A 25,128-nucleotide genomic window follows, 5' to 3' on the forward strand; every position below is an offset into this window, starting at 1 on the left:
GAAACAGCACTGGTCCTAGGACTGACCCCTGTGGGACCCCGCTGGTCACAGGTGCCCACTCTGACACCTCGCCATGTACCATGACTCGCTGCTGTCTTCCTGACAAGTATTCCCTGATCCATTGTAGTGCCTTCCCTGTTATCCCTGCTTGGTCCTCCAGTTTTTGCACCAATCTCTTGTGTGGAACTGTGTCAAACGCCTTCTTGCAGTCCAAGAATATGCAATCCACCCACCCCTCTCTCTCTTGTCTTACTGCTGTCACCATGTCATAGAACTCCAGTAGGATTGTGACACAGGATTTCCCGTCCCTGAAACCATGTTGGCTGCTGTTGATGAGATCATTCCTTTCTAGGTGTTCCACCACTCTTCTCCTGATAATCTTCTCCATGATTTTGCATACTATACATGTCAGTGACACTGGTCTGTAGTTTAATGCTTCATGTCTGTCTCCTTTTTTAAAGATTGGGACTACATTTGCTGTCTTCCATGCCTCAGGCAATCTCCCTGTTTCGATAGATGTATTGAATATTGTTGTTAGGGGTACACATAGCGCCTCTGCTCCCTCTCTCAATACCCATGGGGAGATGTTATCTGGCCCCATTGCCTTTGAGGTATCTAGCTCACTCAGAAGCCTCTTCACTTCCTCCTCGGTTGTGTGCACTGTGTCCAGCACATGGTGATGTGCCCCACCTCTCCATCTTTCTGGAGCCCCTTCTGTCTCCTCTGTGAACACTTCTTTGAATCTCTTGTTGAGTTCCTCACATACTTCACGGTCATTTCTTGTTGTCTCTCCTCCTTCCTTCCTTAGCCTGATTACCTGGTCCTTGACTGTTGTTTTCCTCCTGATGTGGCTGTACAACAGTTTCGGGTCAGATTTGGCTTTCGCTGCTATGTCATTTTCATATTGTCTTTGGGCCTCCCTTCTTATCTGTGCATATTCGTTTCTGGCTCTACGACTGCTCTCCTTATTCTCCTGGGTCCTTTGCCTTCTATATTTCTTCCATTCCCTAGCACACTTGGTTTTTGCCTCCCTGCACCTTTGGGTAAACCATGGGCTCATCCTGGCTTTTTCATTATTCCCGTTACCCTTGGGTACAAACCTCTCCTCAGCCTCCTTGCATTTTGTTGCTACATATTCCATCATCTCATTAACTGGCTTCCCTGCCAGTTCTCTGTCCCACTGAACCCCGTTCAGGAAGTTCCTCATTCCTGTGTAGTCCCCTTTCTTGTAGTTTGGCTTCATTCGTCCTGGCCTTCCTGCTTCTCCCTCCACTTGTATTATTATTATTATAATCAAAAAAGAAGCGCTAAGCCACAAGGGCTATACAGCGCTGCAGGGTAGGGAAGGAAGCGAGGGTATTGGATGGCAGAAGGGAGGAGGGATGATCAGTAGGTTACAGAAAACAGCGGGGCAGGGGACAGTACGGGGGTAGGGGGTAGCAAGAGATTGAAGTAGAAAGGGCTGAAGGTATCAGAATTTGTGAAGTAAGTCAGTTGTTGTCAAAAAGTCAATGAGAGAGTCTGGATGAAAGGTGGGTCCATCAGCGAGAAGGGAAGGTAAAGAGAGAGCAGCAGAGCGAAGACGACGACGGAGGTAAATTCTGTGTGCTCGTTGATAAAGTGGGCAGTCGAACAGAATGTGGCTGACTGATAATGGAACTTGGCAATTCTCACAGAGAGGAGCAGGGCGCCTCTCCATGAGATATCCATGAGTAAGACGAGTATGGCCAATGTGAAGACGGGAGAGAGTAGTCTCCCAACCTCGACACTGGTGATAAGAAGACGGCCAGTAACCTATACTCGGTTTAATAGATTGAAGTTTGTTGCCGAGCATAGTAGACCAACGTTGTTGCCAACGGGTGTGAAGTTGGGAAGATATTGCAGCAAAATAGTCCGTAAATGGAATACCTCTACATGAAACTGGTAGGTCATGTACTGCTGACTGCGCAGCAGTGTCTGCCTGTTCATTGCCCTGTACGTCAACATGACCAGGGACCCAACAAAAAACAATATCTTTATGCTTGGTAAAGATGCGGCGTAGCCAAAGTTGGATACGGAGGACTAAGGGGTGAGGTGTATCAAATTTCTGTATAGCCTGTAAAGCACTAAGGGAGTCTGAGACAACCACAAATGATGACACAGGCATAGATGCAATACGGATAAGTGCTGTAAGGATGGCATACAATTCAGCAGTAAAAATACTAGCCGAAGATAGTAAATGCCCTTGTACGACGCTGTCCGGAAACACTGCTGCGAATCCTACGCCGTCAGAAGACTTAGAGCCATCTGTGTACACAGCAATGGCATGAGAATGAGAGTGAAAGTGGTCAAGAAAATGAGAGCGGGAAGCGACCGTAGACAGTTGGGCTTTCGAGCAAGGGAGAGAGAAAGAACAGACTCGAACAGCTGGAACTTCCCAGGGGGGTAGGGAAAAGTGAGATGCTACATGTACATAGAAAGGTGGTAATTGAAGAGAAGACAAGAGCGAATGAAGGCGAAGAGAGAAGGGACGGAGTAAACAGGGGCGGCGAACAAATAAAGAATGTCTACTAATATCAGTGACCATTCTATAAATGGAAGGATTGCGGAGATCATGAGAGCGTACATAGTAGCGAAGGCAATGGGCATCACGGCGATCGGATAAGGATGGAACGTTCGCTTCTGCATAGAGGCTCTCGACAGGGGAAGAGCGAAAAGCACCAAGGCATAAACGTAATCCTTGGTGATGAATGGGGTTAAGGCTAGAGAGAGTAGCAGGAGATGCCGCTGAATACATCTGGTCACCATAATCAAGTTTCGATAAGATAAGGGTGGAATGTGGGCGAAGGAGGGTTCGACGATCAGCTCCCCATGAAAGATGAGCAAGGGTTTTAAGGAGGTTCAGCTGGCTGTGGCAAGTTGCCTTCAGAGAGGTAATGTGAGGTTTCCAGGATAACCTACGATCAAAGAGGAGGCCCAGAAACTTGACTGTATCACGTTCAGGGATACGGGAGCCATAGAGGTACAAAGGATGATCGGAGATGACAGAGCGTCTAGTGAAAGTAATTTGGTGGGTTTTAGTGCTGGAAAATTTAAACCCACGTGTGGTGGCCCAATTGGAAACACAGTCGACTGCATGCTGGAGAGAAACTGTAATAAGGTGACAGTCAGCGCCTGCACAGGCAATAGCGAAGTCATCAACATAGAGTGATGACCAAATATTTGATGGAAGACTAGAGGCCAAATCATTAATAGCAAGGAGAAAAAGTGTTGTGCTCAGAACACATCCCTGGGGGACACCTTCAGCTTGGATAAAGTCCGGGGAGAGCACATTATTAACCCGAACACGGAAATGCCTGTCAGTTAAAAAGTTCTTAAGGAAGGATGGTAGATTGCCTCGAAGGCCTAAGGAGTGGGCTTGGGCTAAAATATTATACCTCCAAGTTGTGTCATATGCCTTCTCAAGGTCAAAAAATATGGCAATAACTGAGTGGTTATTCGCAAAGGCATTACGAACATACGTATCCAAGCGTAGTAAGGGGTCTATGGTAGAACGTCCCTTACGAAAGCCATATTGACGAGTGGAGAGACTGTTGTGTGTCTCTAAATACCACACTAAACGTCTATTTACTAGGCGTTCCATCACTTTGCAAACTGCACTGGTAAGAGCAATGGGACGATAGTGGGAGGTTTCATGTCCCATAGTGCCTGGTTTGTGGAAAGGGAGAACAATGGCGGATTTCCACAGGTGTGGAAGAACTCCTTGTGACCAAATAAGATTGTAAAGGCGTAATAGGACTGCAAGGGCTGACTGATGTAAATGTTGTAGCATACGAATATGAATGTCGTCGGGCCCAGCTGCCGATGATCGGCAAGCTGAGAGTGTTGCCTCCAGTTCTTGAAGTGTAAAAGGCACATTATACTGTTCTTCTCTGAGAGAAGAAAAGTCCAAGGGTGCTAACTCTCTGGCAGACTTTGAGGAAAGAAATGAGGGGCATAGATGGAGTCCCTGAGAAATACGGACCAGATGATTGCCAATTTCATTGGCAACATCTAGTGGGTTTGCTATATCAACACCGGCAACCCGCAGAACAGGAACCGGGTCAGGAGAATATTTCAGTTTTCATACTTTTTTCCAGACTGCACTCATAGAGGAAGCAGAGGTGATGGTGGAGACATAATCTCGCCAGCAAGTGCGTTTAGCATCACGGATGACACGGCGAGCGATCGCACGCTTCTGCTTAAATTCAAGAAGTCTCTCTGTGGTTCTATTGTACCGGTACCTGCCCCATGCAGCGCGTTTCAAACGTACTGCACGAGCACAAGCAGGAGACCACCAAGGCACGCATTTCTGAGAATGCCTGCCCGAAGTTTGGGGTATAGAATGAGAAGCTGCGGTTAAAATGGAGGACGAGAAGAGGTGTAAAAGCTCATCGATGGAGGACGAAGAAGGAACCTCTCTAAAAACAGTTAGGTGTGAGTAAAGGTTCCAATTTGCCTGATCAAATTGCCAGCGTGGGATGCGAAGAGGTGGTGAATATGAAGGGGAAGTAAGAATGATTGGGAAATGATCGCTGTCATGTAAGTCCGGAAGAACAGACCAAGTGAAGTCTAATGCGGCGGAGGAAGAGCAGACTGAGAGATCGATGCAAGAGAGAGTGTGAGTCCGAGGATCAAAATGGGTGTGAGTACCTGTATTTAAAACATGGAGGGGGTGGGTGGCAAGAAAAGCCTCTAACTGAATGCCACGGGAATCACAGTGAGACCCCCCCAGAGGAAATGGTGGGCATTAAAATCACCAAGTAACAGAATCGGTGGTGGTAATGACGAAACAAGAAAGGCAATATCCGGAATAGATAATGCCCGAGAAGGAGAGAGATATAAAGAACAGAGCGTATACCACATATGCAAGTGGATACGGGCTGCTGTGTAATGCAGCGAAGTACGAACAAATAGCTGATGGTACGGAATATCAGTGCGTAGAAGAAGGGCACTTTCATTAAAGGTCCCATCAGGAAAAGGATCTGAAGAATACAATAAATAATAGCCTGAGATGGGAGAGATAACAGCAGAGTGTAATTTTGGTTCCTGTAAGCAAACACCAACAGGGGAAAATTGGGAGAGTAACATCTGAAGCTCACCCCGATTACCCCTGAGGCCGCGTATATTCCACCGTAAATAGGCCATGATTGGCAATGATAAAGATACCTGAAATCCGCACGTAAGGGTTCCTACGGACTAGAGGGGTTAGAAAAGTCCACATGCGGAGGCAGTGGAAAACGTTCAAGCAGCGAAGGAACGGTGCGCTGTGAAGAAAGGAGTTGCGCAGATGGAGTAGAGGATAGAGAAGGAGCGGAGGGTGGATCAGTGTCCATTGATGGTTTGGTCTCTGCAATATATTCAGAGATTGCTTCAAGTGTTTCAGAATTCAGAGACGTCGTATGGGAGACAATATTGGAAATGGTAGGGGGAGGATGAGTAAAGATTGGAATTGTAATGGACTGTACCAAGGTAGGGGGGGACGGAAGGGTGGAGGGAACTGGAGAAGCGTGGAAGGGGACAGAAGAGGCAGAAACCTGGGAGGTGGCCGAAGAGGAAGAAACTTGGGAGGGAACAGGGGAGGAAGGTACAGTACGAGGAGGAGGGTGAACCTCTACACTTGTAACAGAGCCAGTGAGAGGGGGAGAACCAGGTACAGAGACAGGGAAGGGAAAATGAGGAGGTGGAAGATGGGTAGGAGGTGTTAACGGACCTTTTTTTGACTTTTGAGGCTTGTGAGAGAGAACACGAAGAAGCAAGATCAGACCGAGACGTTGAAGTAGGGACGTCTGAGCCGAGGACAGCAAAAGAATTAGATACAGGAGTGACTATGGGAGAGGTAACCACAGAGGTGGGTGCAGAAGATGGGATACCAGAAGTGAGGGGACGTTTTGAAACACGGGAATAAGAAACACGAGGTAGTCTCCCTTGGAGGCGGAGATGAGAAACTGCCATGGCATAAGGGAGACCTTCTGCCTCTTTGAGGCAATGGATTTCCCGCTCGTTTGAGTAGACTTGACAACGGCGAGAGTACGAAGGGTGAGCCTCATGACAATTAAGGCAAGAGGGAGGTCGATTGCAAGATGTATTAGAATGGTCATCAGCACCACAGACTGGGCATTCAGCGATAGATCTGCAATATTTCGCTGGATGGCCAAATCGCCAGCAATTTCTACACTGTTGCGGTGTAGGGATCACCTTTCGAACTTGTAACCGATGTCCTGCTACATAAACTGAGGATGGGAGTTCACGGCTGTCAAAAGTTAAACGAGCCACATTGCTAGGGTATCGTCTCCGCCCGCGGGCAGGAAGAATGTAAGTGTCTACCTTGAGGATTGGGAGATCTTGGAGTTCCAGCTGTTCAAGAATGTCAGTGCCACATGTCTGGAAATTTTGCTGAACTATGGTATGGGGCAGAATGATGGTACCACTACAAGAATTGAGGGAATGATGCTTTTCAATAGTTACAGGAACAGTATCGATATGGGAAAGACGAGAAAGCTCATGAGCCTGGGTAGCATTCTGTACGGTGACGATGCGAGTACCGCTCTTAAGAGCATGAAAAGAAATATCTTTACCAACATGGCGTAGGAGTGCCTTGCCAATACTGTGGTCAGAAAGATAGGCAGTAGAGGAAGTCGGTCGTAAAGTGAAGAATTTAGTCCACTGTGCAGTCTGAAACTGAGCGTGGAAAGGTAGTGAAGGACGTGTCGATCTTTTCTGAGAAGAACGAGAAGGTGGAGAAGTATCATCAGCAGTTAATTGTCGTTGTCGTTTAGGCGTGGGACCAGAGTTGGTCCGACGTGGAACGGGCCGGCGATTCGAAAATTGCCGCACCGTAGAGGGAGAGGCCGGAAGCATAGTCAGAGGAAAGCGAAGGTCAGATAAATCGAAGGAGTCAGTCGAGGCCTCAGTACCTGAAGTGGGTGAGGAAACAGCACCGGCAAGAGGTACAGAGGCATGAGGAGTGTCCGAAGAGTGGTCCAAAGACGAGGCGGGGTCAGAACGGGGTGCGGTATCAAGAAGGGGCCCGGGGGTAGCAGGTTCATGGACTAGGGCTGCCATGGTTAGGTTACTTCTTTCTTTTTGTTTTTAAGAAAAAAAAGAAAGAAGAAAAGAAAATAAAAATAAAAAAAAGAATAAAAAAAAGGGGGGACTGGGGAGGGATAGTTCCTAGGAGGAATGAAAGGGCCAGAAATCTCCCTCCGTGCCCAAGAGGACCTCAGCACCGCAAGTAGCGCAGATGCAGCATGGAACCCGTGCCATACCCTACCCATCATGCCAGTAAACCGGCAATCGGGATAGCAACCTCACATCTGCCGAGCTACCTCGGTGGACAAAAGAGAGGGCGGCCGGAAATCCGCCACAAAGCATACCTCCTTCGGCCACCACCCCCGGAATCCGAAAGGTGGCTTCCAGAGATACACCTGTCGCCCGAGAGACACCCAAAGCCACCCTCCGGGATACCGGAGAGGGATCAGGACATCCCCAGGCAATCCAGATTCCACGGCAAACTACGCCACCACCAAGAACCTCAACGGAATGGGATGGACCCCGGTACCCTTTCCCCTACCTAGGAACTAGCGTGCCTGTGGAAAAAAAAAAAAAAAAAAAAAAAAAAATGGGCAAAAGGGAGGGGTGGGGAGGAGGAAAGGAAAAAGGGGAGGATGGGATAGGGAACGGGGGATTGGGGGGTAATTAGGTTCGGTCTGAGGAAGTAGACCGACAGGTCTAATTCCTCAGACCAAGAGCCTCTTCACCACACCAAGGAGCCCCCCTTGAAGAGGCCTCCACTTGTAGCTCTACTGTGTATTCGAAGCTTAAAACCACATGGTCACTGGCCCCAAGGGGTCTTTCATATGTGATGTCCTCAATATCTGCACTACTCAAGGTGAATACTAAGTCCAGCCTTGCTGGTTCATCCTCTCCTCTCTCTCTTGTAGTGTCCCTTACGTGTTGGTACATGAAGTTTTCCAGTACCACCTCCATCATCTTAGCCCTCCATGTATTTTGGCCCCCATGCGGGTCCAAATTCTCCCAATCGATCTCCTTGTGGTTCAAGTCACCCATGATCAGGAGCTTTGCCCTGCATGCATGAGCTCTTCTGGCCACTGTAGCCAGTGTGTCAACCATCGCTCTACTGCTCTCATCGTACTCTTGCCTTGGCCTCCTGCTGTTCTGTGGTGGGTTACACATCACTGCTATTACCACCTTGGGACCTCCGGATTGAAGCGTTCCCGCTATGTAATCACTTTCTTCTCCGCTGTCTCCTCTCTCCAGCTCATCAAAATTCCAGCGATTTTTGATCAGCAATGCCACTCCTCCACCCCCCCCTGTTCCCTCTGTCTTTCCTCAGGATTTGGTATCCCATTGGAAAGATGGCATCTGTTATCATACCTGTAAGCTTGGTTTCTGTGAGAGCTATGATGTCCGGTGATGCCTCTTTGACTCTTTCATGCCACTCCTCCCACTTATTTGTTATTCCATCAGCGTTTGTGTACCAAACCTTCAGTTTCCTTTCCAACACTCTGGTTTGGGGGGCTTGTGTGGGTGGGAGACCTGGTAGCATACTGTGGGATTCTATAGCTCGGTGTTGGGTGGAGGCTGTGGGTATGGATTGTAGTGTGTGTTGGGATGGTGTGATGGGTTGTATGGTTCTGAGAATAGTTGTGTGTGTGCTTGCCACACACAACTATTCTCAGAACCATGTGTGTGTGTGTGTGTGTGTGTGTGTGTGTGTGTGTGTGTATACTCACCTAGTTGTACTCACCTAGTTGAGGTTGCAGGGGTCGAGTCCAAGCTCCTAGCCCCGCCTCTTCACTGGTCGCTACTAGGTCACTCTCCCTGAACCATGAGCTTTATCGTACCTCTGCTTAAAGCTATGCATGGATCCTGCCTCCACTACATTGCTTCCCAAACTACTCTGTGGCTGAAGAAATACTTCCTAACATCCCTTTGATTCGTGTGTGTGTGTGTGTGTGTGTGTGTGTGTGTACTCACCTATTTGTGGTTGCAGGGGTTGAGTCATAGCTCCTGGCCCTGCCTCTTCACTGATTGCTACTAGGTCCTCTCTCTCCCTGCTCCATGAGCTTTATCAAACCTTGCCTTAAAACTATGTATGGTTCCCACCTCCACTACGTCACTTTCTAGGCTATTCCACGGCCTGACTACTCTATGACTGAAGAAATACTTCCTAACATCCCTTTGATTTATCTGAGTCTTCAACTTCCAATTGTGACCTCTTGTTTCTGTGTCCCATCTCTGGAACATCCCGTCTTTGTCCACCTTGTCTATTCCGCGCAGTATTTTATATGTCATTATCGTGTCTCCCCTGACCCTCCTGTCCTCAAGTGTCGTCAGGCCGATTTCCCTCAACCTTTCTTCGTAGGACAATTCCCTTAGCTCTGGGACTAGTCTTGTTGCAAACCTTTGCACTTTCTCTAATTTCTTGACGTGCTTGACCAGGTGTGGATTCCAAACTGGTGCTGCATACTCCAGTATGGGCCTGATGTAAATGGTATACGGAGTCTTGAACGATTCCTTACTGAGGTATCGGAACGCTATCCGTAGGTTTGCCAGACACCCATATGCTGCAGCAGTTATCTGATTGATGTACGCCTCAGGAGATATGCTCGGTGTTATACTCTCCCCCAGATCTTTTTCCTTGAGTGACCCTACAGACTTAAACAACTATAGGCCAATATCAAACTTACCATTGCTATCCAAAATCTTTGAAAAACTCGTGCACAGGAGACTATATTCATTTATAACAGCACAAAACATACTCAACCCCTGCCAATTTGGATTTAGGAAAAATAAAAGCACTAATGATGCAATCATAAAAATGATAGATCTGCTTTACACAGCATTGGAAAATAAGGAATATCCACTAGGAATTTTTATTGACCTAAGAAAAGCTTTTGACACAGTAGACCACGACATCCTACTCCACAAACTTGACCATTACGTTATAAGAGACCATGCGCTTGCTTATTTCAAATCTTACCTTACTAATAGGTATCAGTATGTTACCGTTAAAGACACAGCATCAACAACACGGTCACTTGATACTGGAGTTCCGCAGGGAAGTGTCCTTGGTCCCCTGCTCTTCCTCATATACATCAATGATCTTCCAAACGTATCCCAACACCTGAAACCCATTCTCTTTGCTGACGACACGACTTATGTCATCTCTCACCCTAATCTTGCCACCCTCAACACCATTGTTAACGAGGAGCTGATCAAAATATCGACTTGGATGACAGCCAATAAACTTACGCTTAACACTGACAAAACCTACTATATTATGTTTGGTAGCAGAGCAGGAGATGCACAAATTAACATTAAGATTGACAACACTCTAATTACCAGACATAATGAGGGCAAATTCCTAGGCCTATACCTTGACAACAACCTGAATTTCAGCACCCATATCCAACACATAACCAAAAAAGTATCCAAAACAGTTGGGATCCTCTCCAAGATACGATACTACGTGCCGCAAAATGCCCTTCTCACATTATACCACTCACTTATTTATCCATACCTCACCTATGCTATTTGTGCTTGGGGATCAACTGCAGCAACACACCTAAAGCCAATAATAACCCAACAAAAAGCTGCAGTAAGAATAATCACTAAATCCCATCCCTGGCAACACACCCCCCCACTCTTCATAGATCTAAACTTACTCCCTGTTCAGTACATCCACACTTACTACTGTGCAATCTACATCTACAGGACCTTAAACTCCAATATCAACCTTGACCTAAAACGCTTTCTTGATAGTTGTGACAGAACCCACAGGCATAACACCAGACACAAACATCTCTACGACATTCCCCATGTCCGACTAAACCTTTACAAAAATTCAATGTATGTCAAAGGCCCTAAAATCTGGAACACCCTACCTGAGAACTCTAGAACTGCAGACACATTCATCACCTTCAAAACTACCATTAGAAAACATCTTATCTCCCTGATAAACCCCATCAACTAACTACACGAATACCACCTGGTGGTTCACACTTACACTCACTCACCCATTTGACCATAAACAGAAATATTAATCTCAATCTTAAAATAATGAATCCTATGATACTCCAATACTGAAACTATGTACTGTGCCAAAACAAAAGCATTCACATTGCTAAACTCACAAACTAGTATTTAGTCACTTAGCCATAATACCAACTTACCTCATAATTTGTAATATTTTAAAATAAAGAATTAAACTAAGTCTGCCCGAAATGCCTAGCCATGCTAGGCGTTCTAGTGGTACACTCTGTAATCATTATTTAACTACATGTAAACCACACAACAACCAAATTCTGTAAATTCAACATTGTAATCTTTATAGAGAATAAACTTTGAATTTGAATTGAATTTGAATTTGGCCATTTAGACTATATTGTGTCTGGGGTCTTCTTTGCCCTTCCCCAATCTTCATGACTTTGCATTTGGCAGGGTTAAACTCAAGGAGCCAGTTGCTGGACGAGGCTTGTAGCCTGTCCAGGTCTCTTAGTAGTCCTGCCTGATCCTCATCCGATTTGATTCTTTTCATTAACTTCACATCATCTGCAAACAAGGACACTTCTGAGTCTATCCCTTCCGTTATGTCATTCACATATACCAAAAACAGCACAGGTCCTAGGACTGACCCCTGTGAAACCCCGCTTGTCACAGGCGCCCACTCTGACACCTCGTCACGTACCATGACTTCTTGTTGCCTCCCAGTCAGGTATTCTCTGATCCATTGCAGTGCCTTTCCTGTTATGTGTGCCTGATCCTGTAGCTTTTGCAATAACCTCTTGTGAGGAACTGTGTGAAAGGCCTTCTTGCAGTCCAAAAAAATGCAGTCGATCCACCCGTCTCTCTCTTGACTTACTTCTGTCACCTTGTCATAAAACTCCAGTAGGTTTGTGACACAGGATTTTCCTTTCCTGAAACCATGCTGGTTGTCAATTATACACTTGTTTCTTTCCAGGTGCTCCACCACTCTCTTTCTGATGATCTTCTCCATGACTTTGCATACTATACACGTTAGTGATACAGGTCTATAGTTTAATGCCTCATGTCTGTCTCCCTTTTTAAAAATTGGGACTACATTTGCCAGCTTCCATACCTCAGGGAGTTGCCCAGTTTCAATGGATGTGTTGAAGATCTTTGTTAATGGCACACACAGCATCTCTGCTCCCTCTCTAAGGACCCACGGAGAGATGTCTGTTCCCGCCGCCTTTGAGGTGTCAAGTTCACATAGCAGCTTCTTCACCTCCTCCTTGGTTATGTGTACCTCATCCAGCACTTGTTGGTGTACCCCCCTGTTCTGATTTCCTGGAGTCCTACTGGTTTCCACTGTAAATACTTCTTTAAATCTCGTGTTGAGCTCCTCGCATACCTCTCGGGCGTTTCTTGTGAACTCCCCATCACCCTTCCTCAGTCTGATTACCTGGTCCTTGATTGTTGACTGGTGTGCACGCATATGTATTTATTTATTTATTTCAATGCACCAGCCATATCCCATCGAGGCAGGGTTGCCCAAAAAGAAAAAAAGTGAGTTCCTCTTATTAACTTTAGTAATGTGTACAGGAGAAGGGGTTACTAGACCCTTGCTCCCAGCATTTTAGTTGCCTCTTACAACACGCATGGATTACAGAGGAAGAATTCTATTCCACTTCCCCATGGAGATAAGAGGAAATAAACAAGAACAAGAACTAGTAAGAAAATAGAAGAAAACTCAGAGGGGTGTGTAAATATATGTGTGTACATGCATGTGTAGTGTGACCTAAGTGTAAGTAGAAGTAGCAAGACATACCTGAAATCTTGCATGTTTAAGAGCCAGAAAAAAAGACACCAGCAATCCTACCATCATGTAAAACAATTACAGTCTTCCAATGTACACTCACTTTGCAAGATGGTAGTACCTCCCTGGGCAGTTGCTGTCTACCAACTTACTACCTAGGATCCTACTTAATATAAAGATGTTATTATAAACAGTTTGTAAATGTATACTTCTGTACAGCATTATGTATCACTGTAGAGAAAGGGGAAAAAAATTTAGGTTCATCTCCAGTAATTCAAGTGCATTATCTACAGTTTCTGAAAATGCATTTATTAACCCTTTGAGGGTCGACAGGCCCTCTCCGAAACTTGTTCTCAGGGTCGGCCAAATTTAAAAAAAAAAAAAATTATTTTTCTTACGAAAAGATAGAGAATCTTTTCCCGATCATATTGACACCAAAAGTATGAAATTTGATGGAAAACTTACGGAATTATGCTCTCGCGAAGTTAGCAGTCTCGACTATGTTTACGCATCGGCGATTTTGCCCACTTTGAGCCCTATTTTCGGCCAATTCCAATGTACTAGTCGACAAAAATCATAACTATTTCGCTAGAACTCCATTTTTTTCTATTGAATGAGTACAAGAAACCACCCATTTACCAGTTTCAACTATCCAATAAAGTGGTCAGAATTTAGCAATTTTGCCAATTTCACACAAATTTCAAAAGATGCCAATTTCCAAATATGGTCCAGTATAAACAAGAAAGACATTCCTGGCACTAAAATAACAAGTTCTCTGTTCGTTAGTAACATCCCCAGGCCCCTCTTATATTTCTTTGGCTTTCCACTTTGAATTTTTATTATTATAAAAAATAGAAGATTTACTGTTATGCAGACTGCTGCATTAGTGTAGAAATGGTATAAATAATATCAGCGCACTTGTGAAAGAATATTAGACTCACCAGTTGACGTGTATTGGACGCCTGGCATGATTTGTTTACTTCTGAACTTTGATAAAAATCGAACATTTCTGCTACTTTGTGCTCAATTTTAAGGTACTTTTCATTGTAAAACCAGTCAAAATCATCTCAATTCTTGTAATATGTCTTCCATTCCATAAAATGAGACCAAGATACTAGTATACAACAATAAATACCATACGAAAATACAGTGCAAATTCTCTGTTTTATTCCAAAAACACGCTCAAAGTTTTTTTTTCTCATTACGCACTGTGTGCTGCAGGATTTTTTTTATACTGCGCACACTGACCACACAGACCCATTCTTTCATATGTATGCCTAACAGCTTTCTCTCGCTAGATTTGAGGGCGCTAGAATTTAGGCGTACTAGTACATCAAAAACCCTGGGTCGTAAGCCGTACTAGTATGTCTGAAACCCTCAAAGGGTTAAGTACTATTTTTATTCTATAGGCAGATTAGTTAATTTGCTGTTGTAACAGCAAACATCACCCATAAAAAACCTGACTCATGTACATGCCTGCACTTAAGGTACACCCATGTACATTAAAGACTGTAGTACAATGAAGCCTCCATGACTGCAGGGATTATGTACCTAGAGACCACTCACTTAAGGGAAAGACCCAGGACAAAACTTAATCAATTAGAAAATATAAATACTTACCTTCAGCAGCTCTTAAAACTTCCGAGACGAAAGTATTTGTACGTTGACTGAATGGCATTTCAAAAAGTAGCCGAACTTTACCCGATGTGATATTCACTAGGACATCAGTATCAACATCTGTACTTGATGTATCTGAAATTTCAAAAGAATAATTACATTAAAGCAAAACACACGTACTATGAGTATTCATGATCATGTGTACATACAGTAGTTGCTAAAATACCACGAAAGTCTAAATCTCCAACATGCCCAAAACTCACACAAATTCATCCACTTACAAAAAAAACTGTTAACTGAATGAATGGTAGAATAAAATTTACAAGTTAATCTAGACTGTAATCCACAACTGCACATTATTATTGCAGAATTATCACTGTGTGAAATTCCACTAAAAGTGACTAAATTTAGGTAAACCTTATATTTTTATCCTGGTGAGATTGTGTTCTCACTTCAAGCTGGTTGCTGTCAAGACCAAATACAGAAGTAAACTGAATGTTGAAGGAGACTTGCACTGTGCTCTCTCTCTGGCACCTGCCCACATATTCTGGATCTGGCAGCTCAGAAGCAATGTCAAAAATCCCACTTCACTTTATATATTGCATATTTGAGAGTTGCTTCTTAAATAGATTCTTCTGAATAGTTAAAATAATAAAGTTAAGAATTAAAACTAGTTTTTCAATTTTCCTATTTAAAGAAGGAGGATTTTTTTTAATTTTTACATTTAAAATTTTATAGGAAGAAAGGAGAACGGTGTGGAGATGAGGGCTAACTGTGATTGGAGGTGCAACCCAAAACAGGTTAAGAACCACTGCTGTAAAGGATAACTGAAGAGAAGCACCAGGATAAAAGGCATGGAGTGTATCAAGTGCCACACTGCATGCTTGGATTGCCACTGGGATAAAAAAGGAGGTCAGGTGTAAGAATAGTAAGTACAAGAAACCCTCAATATAATAGACACATTTGCCTCCTCCATACTCTCTTCCTTCCTCTCTCTTATTCAATCTTTCATTACCAAAATTTTGTTACTCTCTAATGAGCATCGGTATCAGTACTGCATTGGCAAAAATTTTGGAACAGTCCTATCTCTAATATGTATATTCACAAGCCCCTATATATTCATGTCATTAAAATGTTTTAGTATAATTTTACTGATAAACTTCAAAGATAACAGAGTCCCATAGCTTCAAAAACTACCACACATACGGCCATAGGCCATACCAAATAACCCTCAGAAATCTCAGTAATCCAGTAAATTCTCATACGTAAGTCATATCTTATAAGTTTATATCACAGTACATTATTACTGATAATTAATGTACAACATCAAGTTTAATTTGCCACCAAGCGGCCAACCATGCTTACACAAACACATGCATATATTATTCTCAATATACACAGACACAAGGAGAAACTGACATGTATTCAACTTAATGACACTGGAAGAGTAAATGACTAGAGGAGACATGACGAACTGAAAAGTAAAAATGTAGAAGAGACATGGGGGAAATTAGAAAATACTGTACTTATTCAATTTTAGTGTAAGGGAAGGTGAATGACCAATACAAGGAAATGGTGGAGGGCAAACCACTTACACAGATTCAAGAAAGGGTACAACAAAGCAAAGAATAACAGGAATCAGTGATGATAATTAATATATTTCAAGAGACAGGTCCAGGAGCTGTCTTGACCCTTGCAAAAACAAACTGGCAAGTATAAGTGTACAAATTTATCATTTCATTAGTCAATTTTTCCTATGTTCGATTCCTGTGAACATAACAAATCTTCTCTTAAATATTCCATTTTCTTACAATTTCCCAATTATTTAAGTTTTATTTATTACTCTCTATTCATTGTCTTCCTTTTTCTCCTTTATTCTTCTTTGGCAATGACAAGTTGGCAGTATCATTATTTTAGTCTCAACACTGAAAAGACTACATAAATTGTGCTACAGTAATTTCAGTAATGCTACTGTAGTATAGAAACTACTGAATCATCACTACAATACAGACAAAAACATACAACACTGGACATATTTTTGTAAAGACAGTGGAGCAGGAGACAACTAATACAAACACAAGACCTACAGTCATCTACCCATCAATTTAAGACACTGGAAAGCAAGGTTATTGAGTCCATACACATCAAATGTAGTGGAGAATACATCCATTCTAATTTATAAACAAAAATCGAATATAAGCATTATTGCCATGCAGTTTAAATTTGGCGATGTACATCATTTACTTCCATACATATACCATTTTTTCTTCAATAGTCAGAAGGAAATCTAAAACATTTCAAGAAACATATGTTCTACACACAAAAAAATATTGAATCATCTTTCAAAACACAATTTGCGTAAAAAATGGATCAGCATTTTCAACAAAGATACTATACATATAGTAATAGTTAATATACAGTATTCTGTACACCCTGATATGTCAAGTATATCAACGCTCATCCTGCAGTTTTGCAAGATACTGAGGAATGTTGTAATCCAAATGGCTTCTGTCTTCATCAAGCAATTGTTGTCACATTCCTACTTCATGCTTTACTCATTGCCTCCTTAAATTATCCTTCTGAATGACTAAGAGTAATACCAAGCCACTTGAAAGTATTTTAACATATCAGAGCTAGTTATGAGGGGGGGACAAAGAGTTACAATTTCAAAGTGCACTAAGACTTCCTTGAATGGAGATCAGTATGGGTGGTCTCCTCTTCTCATGTAACTCATCAAGCAAAGCTCTGGCAACAATCTTACCTGTACCTGCAACATGACGAGTCTTAGTAAGGACAACTTTGCCATACACTTCTGAGAAATATCTGAGGAGACATTACAGTAAACAGTGATATTCACAATGCATACACTGTAGCATGTCATAATGCCATGCACAGAATACACATCTTCAATACTTAAAATGAGACTAACAAATAATAGAATAACATCAAGATGTACAGAAGCAAAAGGCACAATCAGAAGTAAACAAACACCATGTATTTTTATTCTTGAATACGAAGGATTTACGAGATCATGTTTGATAAATCTATCAAAACAGCTCTATTGAAGAATATAGATGTGTTAATTAAGTTTGTCACACAGCACTGTCAAAGTTGCCCATATTTATAGCAAGGAAAGAAGTATTGGATCTCCACTCTTAATTTATGGAACCTAAGGAGACTAAGTAATTTTTGTTTTCACAAATTTCTGGGTAATTAATCAACACACATTGAACTTAATCCACTGATTAGTGAACTTGTTTGGACGAGTCACTTGAAAAAAATTAAATAAGGTAGACTCTTGTATTTCACGCTATTGCAAATCACATCATCAAAACATCACAGATAAAATTTTGTTTCCAAGATCACCCTTGATAGAACTGATTGCATGTTAGTGCCATAAAGTTTGGAGTGAAAATTACTGTTTGTGTGGAATTAGGCTTGACTGCACAGCAGATTTTCCCTTTGTGCCTAGAGCAAGGCCTGCATTTTAGGGTGAGTCCTAGCTTAGCACCTTGGTGTACATGCCCACCCATGTGGTTAGTTGCTTTCTGAATGTGTCCCATACCATACTCTCTTGTGTTTATCACTCCATTTTAAACCTTTTCATTACCCTGTCTCATCTCTAGATATGTGGCCAAAAAAAAAAAAAAAAACCTAGTGATGCTGAAAGTGCCAAGATGTTTAAGCATAAATCTATGCATGTTTTGACAACCTCAGGGCAGTTCATATGCAAGGGCAATTCATATGCACGAAGGCAATGAGCAGGACATATAGATAGTCCATATATTTCAAGTTAGAGAATCAACTTTCTTTAAATTCAAGAAAATGAGGTGAAGGTAAGAATTTGTGCAAGTGAATCATCATAATCCAGATTGGTCTGCTAAAAAGAATGTACTATAAACCAAGAATGTGAACAGGAAGGAAAGCCTGCTTTCTTGATGGTTTAGCAGTTTTAAAAATGCACCACAGCCATCTACCTCAGCCCAGTAGGACCATAGCAACCTTCTTCACTGATGTCATGATCAACATTCACCAGTAACCAGAATTTTAGATAAAAAATATTGTTTTACAAAACCATTTTAGCTGCATATACCCTTCTTTTTGACTGTCTAAGCCTCAGTACATCCAACCAGGCCTAGCAGGGTAACATCAACCCTTGCCACACATTTCTAGATTAACAAGCAACGACACCTATAATGAATGAAATCAAATCCCTTATCATTTTTTACAAATTTAGAAACTGAAACAAAATTTTAGTGGCTTTTGTGGAGGTGTCAGAAAAGCAACCCTATTTTTCCTACTTATTCTTCACCTCATGTATTGCAATATTACACACAATATCAAGTATAGGAATGTAACCCATGTGATATGAAGGAGTCTACTGTGAAAGACAAAAATCATTACTGACAAATTAGATTTTAAGATAATCGCTGAATGCTTACGTATAATCCTTACATAATTTTCGCATTGGCAATTTCACCCAATTTGTGTCATATTTTAAGCCAACTGCACTGCTTCATTTGACCAAATTCTTAGCTATTTCACTAGTATGCCTTCCATTTTATCGATCTGGGACAAGAAACTGCCCATTCAACTATTGCAACTACTACTCTATAAAGTGCCAATTTTACACACACACACACACAAACAAAAAAAAAAAAAAAAAAAAAAAAAAAAAAAGTAGACATTCCAGGCACTATAACAACATCCGCAGGCCTCTCCTACATTACATGTCTTCCATTTTGTATTCATAATCACACAAAAATAAAAGATTTTCTCTATGTCCCAGATAATAAAATAAGCCAGAAATTATTAATCATGGTTTATGGTGTCCCAATAATTAAATCAGACCTATTAAAAACCCATAAAACAGACTGGGGGAGTAGAGAGGCCTTACTCATCCCCTGTCCTCAGGAAAATTGGTAAAAATCAAATATTTCTGCTACTTTGAGCTCATTTTCAAGCTATCTCCAGACCTAAAACCACCCAAAATAAATCATCTCTATTTCAAGTAGGATGTCTTCCATTCTACCAAATGATGCCATGAAACAGCCAATAAAACCAAAATAACATCCAAGAAAACACCTCAAATTTGCTATTTTAAACCATATACATGGTCAGAGTTTTACTTTTCCTATCATGCATTGCATGCAGCAGAACTTTTTTTATACTGTGCACAGACACATTCTCTCATATCTAGGCCATATTTTACTGCTCGCAGCTTATCTGAGCGAGCCAAGCACATGATGTAAAACTACGTCAGGGACCCAGGCCTCATGATGTAGTTTTACATGATGGCCAGTGAAAGGGTTAAAGACACATTCCCTACATTTGCACCTATTTTTATCTGGACAACTGCAGAACGGTCAGCGGTGCAAATGGTTAATCCTTCCACTACGACATCTCAAGTTGTGGAGAAATGCTACCAGGAAAAATGGAATCCATCATTGTTAGCAGATTACTGCTGGACAATAACAAGAGATGCTCCAGAAGTGGAATACAAGAGGCAAGACAAGGAGCATTGGACTGAATCAATGTAAGTGAATTCATTATACAGGTACAGTAGGGATCCGCTTTACGGCATTTCACCTTAGGGCATTCTGCGAATACGGACATTTCACTTTATGACCAAAACTTGCTATATAGTTCCCCCTGTCTTTCTAATATGGCACGCCCCACCCAGTTTTGTTTACATTCTCCGTGAGCACATCTCTCTATTATGTCTGGAAACTTTAAAAAATTTCAAGTGTTTTAAAGTTATTGCATATTTTATATGTACTCTGATAATTATACTTATGTGTACTTGTACCTAAATATACTTACACACTGTGCTGGGATGCAGGTATACATTAAAATCACTAAGAGTCTCTCTACTCTTGAAGACGTCATATTAATAATAATAATAATCTCTTGGGCGCATTAAATGTTGTATATTACATTAATATAGACATTTCCATTATTCCATCTATGATATTTTTTCAAAATTATATAAGAAACATGTTACATAGCATATAAACATGATACATCCACAGTAAAATAATAATTATTTTTTTTTTTTTTTTTCAACAAGTCGGTCGTCTCCCACCGAGGCAGGGTGACCCAAAAAAAAAGAAAGAAAATCCCCAAAAAGAAAATACTTTCATCATCATTCAACACTTTCACCACACTCACACATTATCACTGCTTTTGCAGAGGTGCTCAGAATACAACAGCTTAGAAGCATATACGTATAGAGATACACAACATATCCCTCCAAACTGCCAATATCCCAAACCCCTCCTTTAAAGTGCAGGCATTGTACTTCCCATTTCCAGGACTCAAGTCCGACTATATGAAAATAACCGGTTTCCCTGAATCCCTTCACTAAATATTACCCTGCTCACACTCCAACAGATCGTCAGGTCCCAAGTATCATTCGTCTCCATTCACTCCTATCTAACACGCTCATGCACGCTTGCTGGAAGTCCAAGCCCCTCACCCACAAAACCTCCTTTACCCCCGATTTCCACCAAGGCAGGGTGGCCCGAAAAAGAAAAACTTTCATCATCATTCATTCCATCACTGTCTTGCCAGAGGGGTGCTTTACACTATAGTTTATAAAACTGCAACATTAACACCCCTCCTTTAGAGTGCAGACACTACTTCCCATCTCCAGGACTCAAGTCCGGCCTGCCGGTTTCCCTGAATCCCTTCATAAATGTTACTTCACTCACACTCCAACAGCACGTCAAGTATTAAAAACCATTTGTCTCCATTCACTCCTATCAAATACGCTCACGCATGCTTGCTGGAAGTCCAAGCCCCTTGCACACAAAACCTCCTTTACCCCCTCCCTCCAACCTTTCCTAGGCCGACCCCTGCCCCGCTTTCCCTCCACTACATATTTATACACTCGAAGTCATTATGTTTCGTTCCTTTCTCTCTACATGTCCAAACCACCTCAACAACCCTTCCTCAGTTTTGGCAATCCTGCACCTCCTCGTAACTTTCAAACTATGAATTCTCTGCATTATATTCACACCACACATTGCCCTCAGACATGACATCTCCACTACCTCCAGCCTTCTCCTTGCTGCAACATTCATCACCCATGCTTCACACCCATATAAGAGCATTGGTAAAACTATACTCTCATACATTCCTCTCTTTGCTTCCAAGGACAAAGTTCTTTGTCTTCACAGACTCCTAAGTGCACCGCTCACCCTTTTCCCCTCATCAATTCTATGATTCACCTCATCTTTCATCAGTACAATAAATTTCACATAAATATAAGAACATAAGAACATAAGAACGAAGGAACACTGCAGAAGGCCTACTGGCCCATGCGAGGCAGGTCCAAGTCTCCTACCGGCTTAAGCCAATGCACCCAACCTAGACAGGTCAGGTCACATTGACTTAAGGGAGGAACACGGCAACCGACCTGTTAGCACAAGCTATCAGGTCTAACTCACACCCACCCACATCTACTCATGTATTTATCCAACCTATTTTTAAAGCTACACAACGTTCTGGCCTCTATAACGGTACTTGGGAGTTTGTTCCACTCATCCACAACTCTATTACCAAACCAGTACTTTCCTATATCCTTCCTGAATCTGAATTTTTCCAACTTAAAACCATTGCTGCGAGTCCTGTCTAGGCTAGATATTTTCAGCACACTATTTACATCCCCTTTATTTATTCCTGTCTTCCACTTATACACCTCAATCATATCCCCCCTAATTCTACGTCTTTCTAGAGAGTGCAGTTTCAGGGCCCTTAGTCTATCCTCATAGGGAAGGTTTCTGATACATGGGATCATCTTTGTCATCCTCCTTTGTACATTTTCCAGAGAATTTATATCCATTCTGTAATACGGTGACCAAAACTGTGCAGCATAATCTAAATGAGGCCTAACCAAGGATGTATAGAGTTGAAGAACAACCTGAGGACTCCTATTATTTATGCTTGTTAAATAATAGGAGTCCTCAGGTTGTTCTTCAACTCTATACATCCTTGGTTAGGCCTCATTTAGATTATGCTGCACAGTTTTGGTCACCGTATTACAGAATGGATATAAATTCTCTGGAAAATGTACAAAGGAGGATGACAAAGATGATCCCAGGTGTGGTAACCAGGCAGAGGAAAAATATTATGTTTTCTCTGGTCCAGCACCAGAGAAAATGTGTATGAATCTGCATTTGGCCCAGTCACTCCCCTTAACACATTCATCTTTGTTTACAATTCTCAGCGTGAATTCTTCTCATTACTTCTCCTTTCGTTTAAGATGGCATCTAGAGGTAGTTGTCAGAAACGATTAAACTCAGCGAACAAGGTATGTCAATGATAATACAGTGGACCCCCGGTTCGCGATACTAATCCGTTCCTGAGAGCTCATCGTAAACCAAAAATATCGGAAAGCGAATCAATTTTCCCCATAAGAAATAATGGAAATCAAATTAATCCATGCAAGACACCCAAAAGTATGAAAAAATAAAACTTTTACCACATAAATATTCAGTTTAATGCAATAGAATAGTAATTACAATAGATAGAGGATAGTGGATAGTAGATAGTGGATAGAGGAGCAATGTGGCAGATGTTGCAAGTATATGGAATAGGTGGTAAGTTACTAAATGCTGTAAAGAGCTTTTATGAGGATAGTGAGGCTCAGGTTAGGGTGTGTAGAAGAGAGGGAGAATACTTCCCTGTAAAAGTAGGTCTTAGACAGGGATGTGTAATGTCACCATGGTTGTTTAATATATTTATAGATGGGGTTGTAAAAGAAATAAATGTTAGGGTGTTCGGGAAAAGGGGTGGGATTAAATTATGGGGAATCAAATTCAAAATGGGAATTGACACAGTTACTTTATGCTGATGATACTGTGCTTATGGGAGATTCTAAAGAAAAATTGCAAAGGTTAGTGGATGAGTTTGAGAATGTGAGTAAAGGTAGAAAGTTGAAAGTGAACATTGAAAAGAGTAAGGTGATGAGGGTATCAAATGATTTAGATAAAGAAAAATTGGATATCAAATTGGGGAGGAGGAGTATGGAAGAAGTGAATGTTTTCAGATACTTGGGAGTTGACGTGTCGGCGGATGGATTTATGAAGGATGAGGTTAATCATAGAATTGATGAGGGAAAAAAGGTGAGTGGTGCGTTGAGGTATATGTGGAGTCAAAAAACGTTATCTATGGAAGCAAAGAAGGGAATGTATGAAAGTATAGTAGTACCAACACTCTTATATGGATGTGAAGCTTGGGTGGTAAATGCAGCAGCGAGGAGACGGTTGGAGGCAGTGGAGATGTCCTGTGTAAGGGCAATATGTGTGGAGTAAATATTATGCAGAAAATTCGGAGTGTGGAAATTAGAAGGTGTGGAGTTAATAAAAGCATTACTGGCTACCTACACCTGACTTCCTACAAATACAGTGGACCCCCGGTTCACGATATTAATCCATTCCTGAGAGCTCATCATAAACCAAAATTATCGAAAAGCGAATCAATTTTCCCCATAAGAAATAATGGAAATCAAATTAATCCGTGCAAGACACCCAAAAGTATGAAAAAAAAAACTTTTACCACATGAAATAATAAGCTTAATGCAATAGAATAATTACAATAACAACAACAATAGAATAATATGTAACAAAAGAATAATTGACACTTACCTTTAATGAAGATCTGGTGATGATTGATGGAATGGGAGGAGGGGAGTGTGTGGATGGTGTTAGCATTTAGAAGGGGAATCTCCCTCCATTAGGACTTGAGGTAGCAAGTCCTTTTCCGGGGTTACTTCCCTTCTTTTAATGCCACTAGGACCAGGTTGAGAGTCACTGGACTTGTGTCGCACAACATATCTGTCCACAGAGGCCTCTACCTCTCGATGACGTTCCTAAAGTGGTTCACAACAGTGTCATTGTACAAGTTGCCAACACGGCTTGCAGTAGCTGTGTCAGGGTGATTTTCATCAAAAAAGGTTTGCACTTCAAGCCACTTTGCACACATTTCTTTAATTTCAATAGTCATTAGCACCCTTGGTCTCGATGGGTTGGCACTAGAAACTTTCTTGGGGCCCATGGTGACTTATTTTGCAGAAACAAGCACCAAAAACAGTGATAATATGGATAATATAGAATGTACCGAATGTATCCTTAGATGTGCACACACTGGCTGGCTTGTAAACACTGGACACGTCTCATACGAATCGTATCGCATACCGGGTTTTGTATCGGGAAGCGAGGCAAATTTTTTTCGATCAAATGCATCGGCTACCAGATTTATCGGATACCAATTGCATCGGGAACCGGGAGTCCACTGTAAATACTACTCACCTCTCATCCTACATTAAGACTACACATACTTTAAGGTAAATAATGAGTGTACCATATGTGTATTTTCTCTCTCTAGGCTGCTTTAAATATCGTATATTAAGTTTGGGATGGGGAGCCAGGGATACCTTCCTCTGACTTCCTACAAATAAGTACTACTCACCTCTTGCCCTATATTAAGACTACAAATATATTTAGGTAAGTAATGAATGTACTATGGATGTATTTGACTTTTTATTGTTTTTTAATGCCTAGTTCTACTGTTAGCTTAATATATGTTAGTGTAAACTTGTTGTCTGGCATTTGTATGCATTTATAAGTGGAAAAAATGGAGTTCTGCTTTTCGGCGGTAGCCTGGAACCTAACCTACCATATAAGTGG

The 25,128-nt window shown here is 41.9% G+C and overlaps 1 protein-coding gene across 6 annotated transcripts in view; it reads right to left on the reverse strand.

Annotated features, from left to right (window-relative positions):
• The window catches only part of Ocrl (Oculocerebrorenal syndrome of Lowe), a 134,996-nt gene that overhangs the window by 96,062 nt on the left and 13,806 nt on the right, over nucleotides 1-25,128 (reverse strand). For 5 of the 6 annotated variants that reach the window (XM_070087054.1, XM_053793459.2, XM_053793443.2 and 2 more), the window contains one exon: nucleotides 14,441-14,572. In XM_070087054.1, coding sequence (XP_069943155.1) covers nucleotides 14,441-14,572 — 132 coding nt within the window. The remainder of the gene's footprint in view (nucleotides 1-14,440; nucleotides 14,573-25,128) is intronic. The other variant, XM_070087053.1, reaches the window with a different exon arrangement.

This window comes from Cherax quadricarinatus, chromosome 20 (genome assembly GCF_038502225.1).
Source record: "Cherax quadricarinatus isolate ZL_2023a chromosome 20, ASM3850222v1, whole genome shotgun sequence".
Taxonomy (NCBI): Eukaryota; Metazoa; Arthropoda; class Malacostraca; order Decapoda; family Parastacidae; genus Cherax; species Cherax quadricarinatus.